General features: G+C 39.8%; 1 protein-coding gene across 1 annotated transcript; it reads right to left on the bottom strand.

Moving 5' to 3' along the window:
- Positions 1-11,328: 11,328 nt before the first annotated feature.
- On the bottom strand, positions 11,329-15,950 carry LOC139621605 (leucine-rich melanocyte differentiation-associated protein). The gene is made up of 5 exons (XM_071478274.1): positions 15,875-15,950; positions 14,373-14,630; positions 13,272-13,463; positions 13,103-13,180; positions 11,329-11,721 (listed from the first exon to the last, which is right to left on the bottom strand). Exons 2-5 carry the CDS (start codon positions 14,534-14,536, stop codon positions 11,529-11,531), a joined length of 627 nt encoding a protein of 208 aa, XP_071334375.1. The 5' UTR covers positions 14,537-14,630; positions 15,875-15,950; the 3' UTR covers positions 11,329-11,528.
- Positions 15,951-16,970: the final 1,020 nt, after the last annotated feature.

The following is a 16,970-nucleotide window of genomic DNA, read 5'->3' as shown; positions in this document are numbered from 1 at the left end:
GCTCCCCCCCCCCCCCCCCCGCCGTGTCCCCCTTCACCCTCCAGCACTGACTGCTGTGGCCAGATGTCAGGAAGTCTTTGAAGCAGCAATTTTGGCAGGATGGAGTGGGGCTGGGTGGAATGGTCATTTTCCAAATCCCCTGAGGAAGAAGAAGCAGGCCACCCTTCAGTGCACAGCAGAGTGGGACAGAGCCACAGCATGCCTTTTCAATCAGTGATTGACAGACAGTAATGATTTAATGGATGTGGAGCCAGTTTTGATGACATAATGGATGTAAATGGTTGGGTAGGTTTACATTACACACCCACAGAAAGATGTAGATTTGGCACAGGAAACACTTGAATTGCAACATTACACTCTATAGAAGGTTGTTAGGATGTTCTACAGAGTGGAACATAACAATAGCTGTTAGCCTACATTCTCTTGGCCAACTGGGAACATTTCTAAAATCAGCAAATATTTTTTTATTTTACTCGTGACTTCCATGAAACTTCCACTTTTTGGTCCCTGTTAGGACCCCGCGGTGTTTCTGTAAACTCTGCTGAGCTGGTTCTGTCTTTAGCACATGATTGTGAAAAGCTCTTTCTTTGAAGCACAGCAGCTTTGAGCTAGTCTTCATGTGTAAACAAGAAAAAAAGACTTATCACACTACCAACAAATATGCAGCAAGTCAGTCACTTGACTGGTCATGTTTTGCAGAGGAGAAAATACTGCCTTTAAATATTTATGTCCTCCAGCAATGAAAAGAGTAAACCTCCTCCTCTCCCTTTTTATTTCATGATAGTAGGACACATCTCTTTCTAGGCAGCTGCCTTCCTCTCCCTGAGTCAAGTGGGGACTCCAGGGGAGGTGGTGTGTGGTCAGACTGGACACTGGAGTTAATGACAGGCCTCAGGTGCGAGGATTTGCTAAATGCTTGTACATGAGGTGGAAGGTGAGGCCATTGCAATACATGAGAGGCAATGGTGGGAAAAAAAGAACAGAACAGAATAAAATCATTAAAATGAAACAGAAAACAGGACAAGAGTGAAGAAATCAATTAAAGCTTTTCATAACTGAGAGCAATCATGGACTGATAACTACAGCGCTGCTGTAACATGCAGCATAGTCAGAACATGCCCAAGTTACCAGGAGCTTTCCATCTGATGAGTCAGAGAGTTTAGACAGTTCCAGTGTATTTTGTCATTGAACAAAACCTATAAATCTACACTTCTACACTTACATTTCTTATTACCAGTGTTTCGATTGGATACAGTTCAACCTGAAGCTGTGTGACTTTCTGATTTTATGGGCAATGCTCTGTATCATGGCATCTGCTTTCGTTTTAACAAATGTGCCAGGCCACACTGACTCTCTGGATCCTGGCATCAGGCTAAGCAGGATATTCCACACACCCCTCTCTCTAGCAACGCTTTCCAGCTCCTTGTGGGGGATCCTGAGGCATTTCCAGGTGAGATGGGATATGTAGTCCCTCCAGCGAGTTCTGGGTCTACCCCGGGCTCTTCTCCCAGTTGGACATGGACAAAGGAAGGTGCTTTGGGGGCATCCTAATAAGATGGACAAAAACCACCTCAACTGGCCCCTTTCAACATACTGACGGTGAAGACCAATCCATCTATCAATCTCCTGCTCCACCTTACTCTCACTTGTGAACAAGACCCTGTGCTACTTGAGCTCCTTCACTTGGGGCAGCAACTCACCCCCAACCTGGAGAGAACAGTCCACCGTTTTCCAGCTGAGAACCATGGCCTTAGATTTGAAGGTGCTGACCCTCATTACAACCTCTTCACGCTTGGCTGCAAACATTATAGTTCACTCGCCCCAGTGAGCACTGGAGGTCACATTCTGATGAGGCCAACAAAATCACATCATCTGTGAAAAGCAAAGATGCAGTTCTGAGGTTCCCAAACCAGACATACTCAATTCAATTCAATTCAATTCAATTTATTTGTATAGCGCCAAATCATAATATACATTATCTCAAGGCACTTTACAGGGTAAGGTCAAGACCTTACTTTGTTACAGAGAAAAACCCAACAGTTCCCACAACGAGCAAGCGCTTGGCGACAGGGGGGAGGAAAAACTCCCTTTTAACAGGAAGAAACCTCCAACAGAACCGGGCTCAGGGTGGGCGGCCGTCTGCCTCGACCGGTTGGGTTTAGGGGAAGATAGAAAGAGGGGGAGGGGGAGGAGAGGGGAGAGAAGAGAGAGAGACCAGGAACAGCTGTGTCGGTAATGGCGTTATTAATAATAAAGACAGGTAATAGTAATAGTAAAGATGAGTAGTGGTGGATCTGGATCCTGCTGCTCCCGAGGCAGAGAGACCTGCAGAATGAGGACAGAGAGAGGGAGAGAGAGGAGAAGCACAAAACTACGGGAGAGAAAAAAAAAACAAAGTTAATGGCATGAAGTCATTGAGAGAGAGAGAGGGAGAGAGACAGAAATAGAGAGAGAGCGCCCAGTGAATCATGGGAATCCCCCAGCAGTCTAGCTCTATAGCAGCATAACTAAGGGATGGGTCAGGACATACCCGAGCCAGCCCTAACTATAAGCTTTACTAAACAGGACAGTTTTAAGCCTGATCTTAAAGGTAGAGAGGGTGTCTGCCTCCCGAACCCACACTGGGAGCTGGTTCCACAGGAGAGGAGCCTGATAGCTGAAGGCTCTGCCCCCCATTCTACTCTTACTAACTCTGGGAACCACAAGTTGACCTGCATTTAGAGAGCGAAGTGTCCTATTGGGAAAATAGGGAACTATAAGCTCTCCAAGGTACGATGGTGCCTGACCATGAATGGCTTTGTAGGTGAGGAGGAGGATTTTAAATTCTATCCTGGATTTTACAGGGAGCCAATGCAGAGAAGCTAACACAGGAGAGATGTGATCTCGTTTCCTCGTTCCTGTCAGTACTCGTGCTGCCGCATTCTGGATCAATTGGAGGCTTTTTACTGAATTTTTGGGACATCCTGACAATAAAGAGTTACAGTAGTCCAGTCTTGAGGTAACAAATGCATGAACTAGTTTTTCAGCATCCTTTAGACACAGAATGGGTCTGATTTTAGCAATATTGCGCAGGTGGAAGAAGGCTGTCCTACAGACTTGCTTTATATGTGAAGTAAAGGACAAGTCCTGGTCAAAAATGACACCAAGGTTTCTGACTGTAGCACTGGAGGCCAAGGTGATGTCATCCAGAGTCAGTATATTATCACATAGTGTATCTCTGAGGTGTTTTGGGCCAATTACAATAACTTCAGTTTTGTCTGAATTTAAGAGTAAGAAATTACTGGTCATCCAGATTTTTATGTCCTTAAGACACACCTGAAGCTCGGCTACCTGGTTAGTCTCACCTGGCTTCATGGATAAGTACAGCTGGGTGTCATCTGCGTAACAATGGAAATTCATCTGGTGCCTCCTAATAATGTTTCCCAGAGGAAGCATATATAGACTGAAGAGCATTGGTCCTAGCACAGAACCTTGTGGAACTCCATGACTGACTTCTGTGATGATAGAGGAGTCATTATTAACATGAACAAACTGGAGTCTATCTGACAGATATGACTTAAACCAGCTTAGTGCGGTTCCTTTGATGCCGACCATATGTTCTAGTCTCTGTAATAAAATCTTATGATCGATGGTGTCAAATGCGGCACTAAGATCTAGTAGGACAAGTATAGAGACAAGTCCATTGTCTGAAGCTATGAGGAGATCATTGGTAACCTTAACCAGAGCTGTTTCTGTGCTATGATGGACTCTAAAACCTGACTGAAAGTCTTCAAACAAACCATTCCTGTGCAAGTAATCACATAACTGGCTTGCAACGACCCTCTCAAGGATTTTGGAGATAAAGGGGAGGTTGGATATAGGTCTATAATTGGCTAAAACGTCAGGATCAAGAGTAGGCTTTTTAAGTAGAGGTTTAATTACTGCAACTTTAAAAACCTGCGGTACATAACCAGTTGATAAAGATAATACTCCTCTCCTCGGCCGCGCCTTGAGATCCTGTCCATGAATATAACAAACATTATCAGAGACAAGGGGCAACCTTGCTGGAGTCCAACACTCACCGAAAACGTGTTTGACTTTATGCTGAGAATATAGACACACCTCTCACTTTGGTTATACAGGGACAAACAAATAACTGTAATTGGTTTTGATTGAAATCAAGTATCAAATCTGCTTCTCAAGTCTGAATCCTCATGAATCAGTATCAAAGATCTGTAAGGTTTTATTGGCAGAGACAATGTTCACGTTCAAAACACCTTTGTTCTCACAGACTCTTGTGCATTACAGAGTCGGAGTAAGGATGTGATTAGCCTAGCTTAGCATTAAGACTGGAGGCAGAGGGAAATAACTAGCATGGCTCTGTCCAAAGTTCAAAAATACTCCTCCCAACACTTGTAAAGCTCACTGATTAAGGTGTTTGTGTATTTATTACCTGGAATTTGAGTCATTACACAGGAAAACAAGATTGAAACCTGTGAATGAACAAACACACTCAGAGGAATCATCAAATACTAGTTCACAGAAAGACGCTGTCTGTTGAAGCAAGGGGGACTCTGGCTTCCTTCCCATCATTCAGCAGCAGACAATATAGTTTTACTTCACACACATGCACACAAACACAAATACACAGCCAACAGCCACATCAGCACCTCTGTGAGGCTGAGCGAAATGTAAAACTGACTCATGTGATTTGTTTTTTTTTTGTTTGTATGTATTGTAGTTATATTAAAGTTTACACAAAAACCTGTGATATCTTGCACTTAAAATTACTGTTGTATATGCTATAAATAAATATTCATGGATGTCCATGTGCTGGGTTGGTAATTTGATTAAATATAGCTGCCAGTGTGCCATAGCTACCAACCTTCAGCTATTCTCAATTCAATTCAATTTTATTTGTATAGCACTAAATCATACTCTACATTATCTCAAGGCACTTTACAGGGTCAGGTCAAGACCTTACTTTGTTACAGAGAAAAACCCAACAGTTCCCACAAAGAGCAAGCACTTGGCGACAGGGGGGAGGAAAAACTCCCTTTTAACAGGAAGAAACCTCCAACACAACCGGGCTCAGGGTGGGGGGGTGTCTGCCTCGACCGGTTGGGTTTAGGAGAAGATAGAAAGAGGGGGAGGGGGGAGGAGAGAGGAGAAAAGAGAGAGAGAGAGAGACCAAGAACAGCTGTATAGGTAATAGTGTTATCAATAATAATGACAGATAACAGTGGTTAATAGTAATGATGAGTAGTGGTGGATCTGGATCCTGCTGCTCCAGAGGCAGAGAGACCTGCAAATGTAACTTATAATATTGTAATTGACAGGATTCTTTAGATTTTAGCATTTAGAAGCCACAGAAAGGACAGAAGATGTCTCTGTGCTGGTATGTGCCTCTACCTGCTGCATAGCTGAGCCAGCTGGGCCTCATGGCTCATGGAACTGGCCCGCTTGGCACACCACTGCTCATGCTCAGAATCAGCTGGGAAACACTTGTTTTTCACAGTAAAGGACTACTTAGCACTGGGAGCTGTGGGCATTTAAAGAAAGAGACGGGGGTGGGAGGGGGGCACAGAAAGAACATCCAGTACCAAGGCAGGGAGTCGAGCACAAGTAGAGAAAGGAATTTAGATAACAAGTAGTGGAGAGAGGAGAATTGATATGAAAACACTGTGGCATTAAAAAGCGTGGAGAGAAGAGAAGGAGTTACTATAGGAACAAAGCTGGTGTGTGTCATCAGGAGGGAAACTGTGTAGAAACAGCCAACATTTCACAACTTAGACAGACCACTGCAGTACACGTAGTTCCCCTGGTCAAACAGTTTCTGGAGTTTAGGTTCCTGGGACCACTGATAATGTGAATCAGTTTGTTATCTCCCTCATGCACCTGTTGAGTAAGAACACACAACATTTGGCTGCTCCACAGTGAAGTGGTGACAGCTGACGACAGTTTGGAGACACCTATAGGAGCTTTAAGAAACTGACTGTAGCACAGTAAACACTTGTTGCTTGTGGCAAACTGAACAAAACGCTGATGGTATGAAACTGTCTGACAGCTTTTACGTTGCATATTGTAGAACTGAAAGTGCTGATCTACATTTGTGCACAACAAACATCTTTAAAAGTTACTTAACATTATCCAGAACATATGCCAGAGTGGAACTTTACATATTTTAAGTAAAATTAAGATTTTAAAGGGGCATTCCACCCATTTTACACATCATGGGCTGGGGCTAGTTTACCCAGTTGACCCCTTGTGGGAAGTTCCACTCAGCCTAAAAAACTATGTCAAGCATCTGAATAGATTAGTTGATGTTTTGATGATGATGGTTTTAAAAAGAAAAAAACGACAATCAAGAAAGGCTGCTGAAAACAGAAATATCAAATAAATGATAAAATTACAATGGTTTCAAAACATTTTCCATCCCTGTCTAGCTCCCTATTTACGAGTGTCTTATATTTATTGTCTGCTTCTTTATTTGAATGTCAAAATTTAGAGCGTAAGATTGAATTAACACTGCCCTCAAAATGTTCAACAATGTAACAAAGAAAGGACTGTAGATGACATGTACACTGCTTCTTGCCAACCATCCTATAATACAATGTGCCAGATTCTGGATTTGGTTTTACATCAGTCCACCGTGATACACTATGAGAAGTACAGGAGTTTTACTTTTCCTAATATCCTTTATTGTATTCATTAGATAAACCAGGGTCAAACTGCTCTCATCCTCATGCTCTTATATGATTTTAGTGACTTTTATCACATTTTAAAATGATCTTTTACTGCACTAATATGTTCAATTTTCCTTTTAATTCGACACACAACTGAGGACATCATGTCTCCTATATTTTCTAAAGGAATTTAAAGTTGTTTGCCACTATGAAGGAGTTTTACAATTAAAAAATTCACATGAGTATTTTATAAGCCTGTTCCAGTATTTTTAGATACATTTCTTTTAGGCCAACACAAAGTGTAAATGTAGAGAAAAGAATAATTTGAAAATGGATTTAAACCTTAATGGAAAATAAAATTTACATTAAATGTAGCTGTGTAGTTAAACAGTCTTACAGACTTTCTTTTTGGTGTCTGAGAGGCTGGGGGGAAGGAGGTTGTCCAGGGAGACATTTGCATCAACCTAGTTCAGCACAGCACTAACAAAACCTCAAAGTCTGAGACAAGAGAAGGTCAAAGAACAAGAGCGCTGTTGTTACACAAACAGGAAAACCACCTTACAGATGCACTCACTGATTTTGTCACAACACTCAGTATCCCCACGTCCTTCTTGCAGCTCTCAGCATTATTGGGCCAAACATAACCAAATGAAGCTGCCTCATGAATTGCCACTAACTGCAGGTAAAAGTATCCTCTCATATGAGTCTACTGCCCATGGTTCTGTGACACCTGGGCAGGATCTTGAGTCTGCGGGGTTGGCATGGCGTACCCCCACCTGTTTGGGCATCTATGCAGCTCTTCAGCAGTGTAACTACCTTTTACAAAGTCCTCATGGTTCCTGAGCCCTTGTTGTAGTATCTAGCATTACATCTTATTTTCATAGTCAAATTCTGGGTGAACTGTTTTTCATGCTACCCTCATGTTCACACGGTGTTCCTTCTACTGTTTTGCTGGACTGGCCACATCAGCTGAATGTTGGACATTTTCCCACCGATTGTTGCTCTTTCAAAAAAAAAAAAATTCAAAGCTATTTTTACTTGCAACACAGAAGTACAATAACGATTGTCATACAAACACAATAAAACAGGTTAAAGCTACTTTGTTCAAACCAATGGAATCCAAAGTCCATTCATTGTGAGTCTTTATACTTCCTTTATCATTATCATGTGATTTAATTAAATGCTTGAGTTCAAAAGCGCACTAATTAGAGTAGGGTTTGGACTTGTGGCTGTGGACTTTGCCAATGATAGGAAGCTGAACTATATTGTTGATATAACTTTGCACTGATCCACTTTCCACTGGCTGTGGAAGGCTAGATCGTTGTGAATGAATGTCGACATAAACGACACACTGGCACCAGACAAGGGGAGACGCAGACTCTTAAACACATGGTAATAGGGGACAGGTGGAAACAAACAAACAATCAAACCAAGACACACAAGGGAGGGCAAGTGACCTGAAACGAGAGGAGAATTACTCTTTCAAAATAAAACAGGAAATGACAAGACAAGACATGGAGACAGGACAAAAAAACCAACATGACCTCACCGCGGTGTGACAGCCTTTTTCTACTGTAAATCACCCATGATAAGAGACCAAAAGAATTTTGCTGCAGGAGGTTTAACAAGGTGTCTCAAGGATGTTACTGCTGGGTTTACTCTAAATATCAACATCTCCAATAAAAATGTGCTGAGAGTTACTAATGTGAGATTACAGTGAACCTGTGGTGAGTCTATCAACACACCATTTTAGTTTACCAATCGACCAATTAACAAAACATCAGACGATGATTTCATTTGTGTAAAATATCTGTATAATTCCAGATAAAGTACCTGTAAAGACTTAAATTGTGTTTATATACTAATGTCCAGGCTAAAGAGCAGAATGAAGCTTCTGGCAACATATGCCTGGGTCCTCAGCCAAAGTCTGGCCCATATACTTCCACATCTTATCCTGAGTGGCTGACAGCTGGAAGATTTTCTGTATGTGAGGCAGAACTGGTCCAGATGTGGAAGTAGCATCTGACAGTCAAGCTGTATGTGGGTCAGATCCATGCTGTGGAATATACTGGGCCAGAGGAAAAGAAGCTTGTGGCCCAAGTATGGGCTGAATATATTTTATATATGTGTGTCCAGATACTATTCTTTAAAGATCTATAATTCACTTCATTTCAAAAGTATTATAATGTAATACTATTGTAATACATAAATACTTTTTTATGATAATGTTTTTTTTTCCTCCAGATATATTCACACAGCATCTTATCCAACTCCACTGTAACATTTGTTGAGATGCTGAGTGACAATGAGATGTACACTGATCCAGAAATTCCATCTGTAACAGGAACATAACATATATAGAAGTATCCCTCATTAACAACAAACTCAATTTCAATTTTCTTTTCTCAATAATAAGGTCAAAATTTAATTTGACGTCAACATTCTTACAAATGATGATGCCCAGGTATGTCACTGTTCCCAATGACTACCTGACAGATTACAAGTTTTAACTGGAAATTAAACAGATGTATCCTAATTCTTCTTTAAACCTTTAAACCATCTTTAACAAGCCACTGCATTTAAATCATTTCCTAATGCATTTATTCTTTGAAAGGGTTGATTCTTTTTATCACAAGTACCTATTACTGGGTAACTAATGAATACAAAAACTGAGATACTGGACAGCTAGAGAAATTGGATTATTATTGGATATTAGATTTAACCCTTGTTTTTGTCTTTTAGCAAAAATTAAAGAAAATTATTTTTGCTAAAAGATTTTAATTAAGATTGAAATTATTTGCTTTAATTTAAAGCAAATGATTTAAGTTAAAGCAAATTATTTGTTTTGGAGCTCTAGTAAAACACATGTGAGCCAATCAGAGGAGAGGCTCAGCTTGATTGATCCAATAAAAATATAGCAGATTTCAGGTAAACACTCAGAGAAACCAAATCCTGCAAGGTTGGATGGTGGGTCCAGGTGGGCGGGGTTTGGGACGTAACTAGGGCAGTGACTGCTTTGTTGTGAAATCAAAAAGTTCCAGAAGTCCTGACGGCTGGTTTTAAGCTGTGTGCGTTTCTCTGTGGACTGAGGCTTTGATACTTTCACAGTATTAATATAGAACAAAGACCTGCTTTATAATAAAAAAACACATGGAAATTTCACTTTATACAATATGGGACCTTTAATGTACTCAACAATTTCAGATAAAGATATCTCCCTTTCACAAAAATCTCTAAATTCATAATTTATTTTGCTTATATTCATTTAAATATTATCTGAGAAAGAGACAACATGAGAAGTTGCTATTAATTGTCAATTTACCTATCGTCACAAATTCAGCACTTCTCTCCTCTAACCCAAAAAGACATTTTGTATTTTTCACCATCTTGAACTAATGATACCACCTCTCGTTTTCTCCTTATACAGTGCATCCGGAAAGTATTAACGGCACTTCACTTTTTCCACATTTTGTTATGTTACAGCCTTATTCCAAAATGGATTAAATTCATTTTTTACCTCAAAATTCTACACACAATACCCATAATGACAAAGTGAAATATATTAAAAATTAAAAACAAAAAATAAAATCACATGTACATAAGTATTCACAGCCTTTGCCATGACACTCAAAATTGAGCTCAGGTGCATCCTGTTTCCACTGATCATCCTTCAGATGTTTCTACAACTTGATTGGAGTCCACCTGTGGTAAATTCAGTTGATTGGACATGATTTGGAAAGACACACACCTGTCTATATAAGGTTGAAGATGAATGCAGCAATGTACAGAGACATCCTTGATGATAACCAGCTCCAGAGTGCTCTGGACCTCGGACTGGGGCGAAGGTTCATCTTCCAACAGGACAACGACCCTAAGCACACAGCCAAGATAACAAAGGAGTAGCTTCGGGACAACTCTGTGAATGTCCTTGAGTGGCCCAGCCAGAGCCCAGACTTGAACCTGATTGAACATCTCTGGAAAGATCTGAAAATGGCTGTGCACCGACGCTCCCCATCCAACCTGATGGAGCTTGAGGGGATCTGCAAAGAAGAATGGGAGAAACCGCCCAAAAATAGGTGTGCCAAGCTTGTAGCATCATACTCAAAAAGACTTGAGGCTGTAATTGCTGCCAAAGGTGCTTCAACAAAGCATTGAGCAAAGGCTGTGAATACTTATGTACAAGTTATAGTTTTTGTTTTTTATTTTTAATAAATTTGCAAAAGTTTCAAGCAAACTTTTTTCACTTTGTCATTATGGGTATTGTGTGTAGAATTTTGAGGTAAAAAATGAATTTAATCCATTTTGGAATAAGTCTGTAAAATAACAAAATGTGGAAAAAGTGAAGCACCGTTAATACTTTTCGGATGCACTGTAAATAGCAAATTCACATTCAGTTCCTGTTTAGTTAAATTTCACAATTGTTTTGCAAATTTAAATTGTAAAAACAGTTTTAAATCTGCATAACAAATCTGCAAACTTTTTAAGTTTACTAAAAATTTCCCCTTTTTTCTGATTTCACATTTTACTATTTCCCAGAAGTATCCAAAGCCTGTAGCACAGGCTTGATCCGGTATTTATGAATAACAATCACTTTCTAAACCATAAATGTGAAATATTTCAGACTGAATTATGGTGAAAGGTGTAGAAAATGATGCACATGAAATGTAGAATATTTCCATTTTTAATTTGATAGTGCAGCTATGTAAAACATGGTGTTTGGATTTGAATATAGAGTGTCAACATTTGGCAGCTTTAAATACAAGTTAGAAGAAGCAGCTACAGAACATAAGATAATATGATAATGTTGACAGTGTTATACTAAAGGGGAGATTTTAAGGGAAGGGTTGAAAAAGCTTGTCTATTCTATTGTTTCATGACAGTATTAGACTTTTTCTGCATGAGTGTGTGTTTCCTGGATGAATCCTCCTTCCTCTTCCTGCTGCTGTGACTGCTCTGCTGCAGCCTGTAGGTCTTTCTAGCCTGGACTCGTTCCTTCTCCAGGACCTCTGTGTCATCCAGAATCTCCAGACCTGGGATCTGACTGATGACATACTGTCTATGAAGGCAGAGTGAAAAACATTGTGTTTAGCAAGACTTGTCGTATACAGATTGACCTTATATATGTATATATTACAGATACTGTAAATACAGCAGTTTGGCAAATATCTGCCAAAAATGGTACAGCTCAGACTGAGGGATGAACAGCAGCCTGATCATCAGTCTGAAGTGTCATTTTGTTTTCAGTTGAATTTGGCATTTTGAGCAAGCCCTCTTCAGAACTGCAGTGTGCATAAAAAACAAAGATAATAGGCGGGGGGAGAGGGAGAGGGAGAGAGAGAGAGAGAGAGAGAGAGAGAGAGAGAGAGAGAGAGAGAGAGAGAGAGAGAGAGAGAGAGAGAGAGAGAGAGAGCATATTGAAGAGGATTGGTTGTATAGTACAATGCTGGTATGGTTATTATGAGGAGGGAACACTGATGCATCTGTTGCAGCATTGTCCACTGGAGAAGAGACCTGGCCTTTTTATTGATTCCTGGTATATAAATCAGACCATGGACCAACAGTAAGAGGAAATGATTGTATCAGTCCTCCAAGACCTCAGTATATATATGATGGACCCTGTGACCCCTCCCCCACCCCTCACATCGCCCACCATTTCCCTTGTCTTGATGTTATATGCTGGTATTGTATATTTGTATACTTTTGTGTCACCATGCTTTTTTGGCACTGTGTTCTTACAATAATGAGCCACATGGGGGCGCCACTGCTCAAGTTTAAAGACTTGTAAAGACCAGAACCTCTACAACAGTGGCTTGATTTCGCAGGAACTTGGACATTTGAGATGAACTATTCACGTTTGCTTGCCCACCTCTCTCTAATATAAAATCTGTAGTTTTATACCATAGCACTTCAGTATCCTAATGTAAGAGCAGCCATGATTCTCAGAAACAAGTGATACTGAAATAGGAATAGAAGTCCAACCAAAAAACAAGCCCAACTCCTGAGAGACCAAACACAGTCTCTAAAACGACTAAATCACACTTGTTGGATCTATTTGTTTTATTTACATTTTATTTTCCAACATGAAGAGCTAGATGTTTGATTCTGTTGGTGAAGTAATGAATTTTATTTTTATTTATTTGGTCATTTTTACTGACCTGAAGGCAGCCAACTTTACTGATTCTAGAAATACTTTAATCAGACACTCACATTTAATTGTCAAAGGTTGTTGACATCACCAGATTTGCAGAGAAATGGAATGGCTCTGCTTATAAGCACAGTTATAGCATAAAGTCAAGTTACACCCTAGAACATTATTTTAATACATTATAAAGTATGGTACAGTGAGGTAAACAGCAGAGGCAAAAGAGATTCTTGTTTGTGGTTTCATGATCAGAGACAAAAAAAAAAAAAAAAAAACAGAAGAAGTTGATGCTCACCTATAGTCTTTGTACTGGGTCAGACTTCCTCCATTGAAATAACTAGGTGCTGCATCATTGTTCATCATACTGAGGATCCTATTTATAAAGGAATAGAGAAGCATATATGTAAACACAGCAACATGAACTCCAGATCATCTCCACAAATGACACACAACCTCAGGCTCACTTGATATTTGGGAACTTTCGTCGGATTTCTTCCACAAACACAGGCAGGTTGTTGATTTTGTTCTTGTTGATGCACAGTGTGGTCACACTGGGCATGTAGGGGAACTTCACATGAGACGTGTAGTTGTTACAGTCTAGAATCAGAGTGCTGAGCTTCTCCAGCTGACCCAGCAGAGCCGGGTTCCAATAAAGACTGAATGAAGGAGAACACACTGAACTACAGCTTCTAAGGCTCGTCATTTACCGGGGAAATGTGATTTATAATTCATGTTTATTTGTGTGATCAGTGGCAAATGCACCAACATTATCTTGAAGGGTGTGGTCTATAATTCTGTATGTTGTTTGAAGTGATGCACAGTCAATAAAAATGAAGGTTAATTTATGTCTGAATGTAAATCTAATGCATGGAGCTTGGGCCACAGACAAGTAGCTGCATGTTTGGTCCTTAAAGCTGCACTAATCAATGTTTTTACATCAACAATGGCTCAAATGATTGTGTCTAATGGTCTGGCTCGTAGTGACAAACCCACACAGAATTGTCATCCAACTCTGCAGTTCCCCTCAGCTGTAAGGAGCGTTGTAGCCTGTTTCAGAAACTTGTATTGGTTTTAAGACTTGTTTTGGTTCACTCTCATGGTTCTCATTAACCTCATTTCCAGGAAAAAAAGACCCACCACAGGGCCTGCTCAGCAGCAAACAGCAGAAAGACACAGTAAGAGAACATTTAGCAGCTACAGAGCCAGATAGGAGCTGGTGGAGACCAAAAACAAACATAAAAGAGAGGGAATACTGGACATTTTCATCAGCCTGACACAAACAAACTGAGGCTAAAAAGCTGTGCAGACCTGAAGAGAACTACAGCATTGTTGATATGAGTTTGTTGCTACCAGCAGCAATTTTCACATCACATATAATCATTTTATCAATCGTAATATAAACATATTGACTAGTGCAGCTTTAATTTGTATTTCTCTTCTAAATAGCCTGAACTTTGGCCGCATGCTTTGGTTGGATTGACTGTGTTGCAGGGTGCAGACTATACATGGAAGTGAATGGCTGTTGTAGTTGGACCTTTAGCTTCTGGTCACTAAGAAAAGGATACTCATCCAGCAGATTGTAACTCAGGTCCAGCACCTCCAGAGTGTCTGTCTGTGTTAGGATAGTTTCATAAGGGATTTCTGTCAGGCCCTGGTAAGCAAAAGACAGCCACTGAAAACTGGAGACGTGGTTGGATTGACTGTGTTGGCCTGAAGTATGATGATCCATGACAAAAACCCCTGCACTGTGTTCTCTTCAGCTGCCCTCAGCTTTTAGTGATGAAGATTAGAAGAGAAGTCAGATGATTATGCCATGATCGAACCTTGAGTAAACAAAAAAAACCCAAAACAAATGTGTAAAAGATATGTATGCCACAGGGAAGAGTCTGAAAGAGTCTGGAAGCAGTGATCTTTGTTTTTTCTCTCTAAAACATCAGCTATATAGAACTGATAAATTATACATTTTATTGTTTAGACGTACAATATACTGTATACTTCACATCCCATCTGCCTGCAAAACAATATATAACAATAACAATATAACACCAATTCAGTGTAATACAGTCCCATAGAATACCCCTGCAAAATATGGCTTCTTTGTCCTTATTGCCTAATTCTTCCAGCTTTATGTGGACTAATGTTGAATATGTCATAAATATTATTGTTACAAAAACTAAGACAAAAAATAAGTGATCATGAACGGTTTAATTAGTTCATCATTTGATTGCTCAATTTATGGATTTACAAACGTTTTTAATATTTTCTGTCTAAAATGACAAGACACTGACATCAATCTCATGCCAGTACGCTGTATGCAAAGCTTAGGTGATTAGCCTAGCTTAGCATAAAGACCTGAAGCAGGGAAAGATAGATAGCCTGGATCTGTCCAAAGTACCAACACCTCTAAAGCTCACTGATAGACACACATCTCATTTGTTTAGTTTGTACACAAACAGAAATGCATTTTAGCAAGTGTACAAATCACATTTCACAGAGACAGCAGAGTGATGGTTACCTGACACCATAACATTACTTTAATACAAGATGTACTGTATGTGAAAAACAAAATCAGCTTTCATTAAAAACATCCCAGAGCTTGTCACAACCAGAGGCCATAAAGTTATGACCCCCAAAACTGCCACCACAGAGTAAGTTCTGTCACCTGAAAGGCCTCTTTATTTTAAATCTCGCTGAGAGGCACTGACATTACCATTGACATAATTCAAAATTGCTCATTGTTTCAAAAGCACTGTAAAGAAACAGAGTGAGTGATGGATTTTAGTCAGTGTTTTCCACAACCCATGCCTGCTGATGATAAACTGTAAAGAGAGCAACTGCGAATGCATGTCAGTTACTTTCCAGCAAAGGATTCTGTTCCATTCCACACTGGTGGTAAAGTATTGGTCATAATGTGACTTTCCTCCTAACTGACTGTCTGAATGCTGCTAGAACATTTTACAGTGGTGATCAATCATAACAACACGTTGGTACTTCAAGTTTCCTGCTACTTGGTCAAATGCTCAAATATAGCTGCATCACATATCTGTTCAGTTTTAGTTGGACTCACCGAGCTGAAGAGGAGATGGTTTATCTTCTCAATGCATGCAGACCACTGAGAACTGCTTACAGCTCATATAAAAAGCCTTCTTTCATACCCCAGCTGTAGATCACATGATGGGGATAATCACATTGCTGCTGAACCTTGTGGTTTTGCAGGACCCACTGGCTCAGATCTAAATAGCTTCAATAGTGTTGAATTCTCAAAAACGGGACAACAACAGTGTAAGTGTGGCTTAAAACTAATAAGGAAATGTCAACATGAAATGCGGTTTAACTGTATTAGAGGAAAGTTGTTTTATTGACCAGAACCAGTGGCTTAATGTTCACAGTGCAGCTGCATCTTTGAGATATCACAGATTTGTGTCTTGTCAGAAATCAAGCTGTAGGAATTTGATTCTCCTTGTAAATACTCCACAGATCATTTATATAAATTATTATAAATGAAAAAAATGAATGAACTAATAATGCAAAATATTCCTTTAGCGCTTCATTTACACAGAACTTTATTATGATGCTTTTTTCTGTTTACATGGCCAAAGAAACATGATTATGAATGGAATTAATGAGGTTGGAATATGTTTGAAGAAATGAAGAGCTCAAGCTTGATCCTCACAGAAATATGTTGAAATATGATCTGTTGTAAAGGGAATCAACAATTTAACAAAGTGGAAATGAACTGATGATCTGTCCATGACCGGAAATGTCTTTTAGGAAGTGCTGGGCAAAAACCCCAGTTGACCCAATTGTGAACGTTCCCTTTCGCTCTCAATTTCCCAACAAGTTCAGCGTATGCAGACATGGCTCTTTCATTATGTTTTTGTCTGTAGACATGGAAACCAAAAAAATGCCACTCTGCCAGAATACCATGTGTCAGTTGGTTTGTGGGAATCTGATTAATCACAAATTCATTTAGGAATATGTACAGTGTAAGCACATCATAAATTAAAATAACTTGGTTTGGACACAAGATGCCTTAGATAATGTTGCAAGACCTGCAGGAAATTTGCACAGAGTATTATATCAACAAACCTATTTGCAACAAAATTATCTACACCACAAACGAACTGACAATCAGTGAACCTGGGGATGTTGTTGCCCGCGTT

Source organism: Trachinotus anak, unplaced genomic scaffold (genome assembly GCF_046630095.1).
Source record: "Trachinotus anak isolate AG129_WGS33_773 ecotype Australia unplaced genomic scaffold, CSIRO_AGI_Tana_v1 ptg000005l, whole genome shotgun sequence".
Taxonomy (NCBI): domain Eukaryota; kingdom Metazoa; phylum Chordata; class Actinopteri; order Carangiformes; family Carangidae; genus Trachinotus; species Trachinotus anak.
Note: the sequence above shows the minus strand (reverse complement) of the source record. Positions and strands in the feature narration are given on the sequence as shown.

Bases quoted from the DNA above. Each gene is read 5' to 3' on its own strand.
- LOC139621605 (XM_071478274.1), bottom strand. From the start codon at position 14,536: ATGGATCATCATACTTCAGGCCAACACAGTCAATCCAACCACGTCTCC. The intron at 13,181-13,271 runs GTGAGCCTGAGG...CTTTATAAATAG, and splicing joins CGAAAGTTCCCAAATATCAA to GATCCTCAGTATGATGAACA. The intron at 11,722-13,102 runs GTGAGCATCAAC...CTGCCTTCATAG, and splicing joins ACCCAGTACAAAGACTATAG to ACAGTATGTCATCAGTCAGA.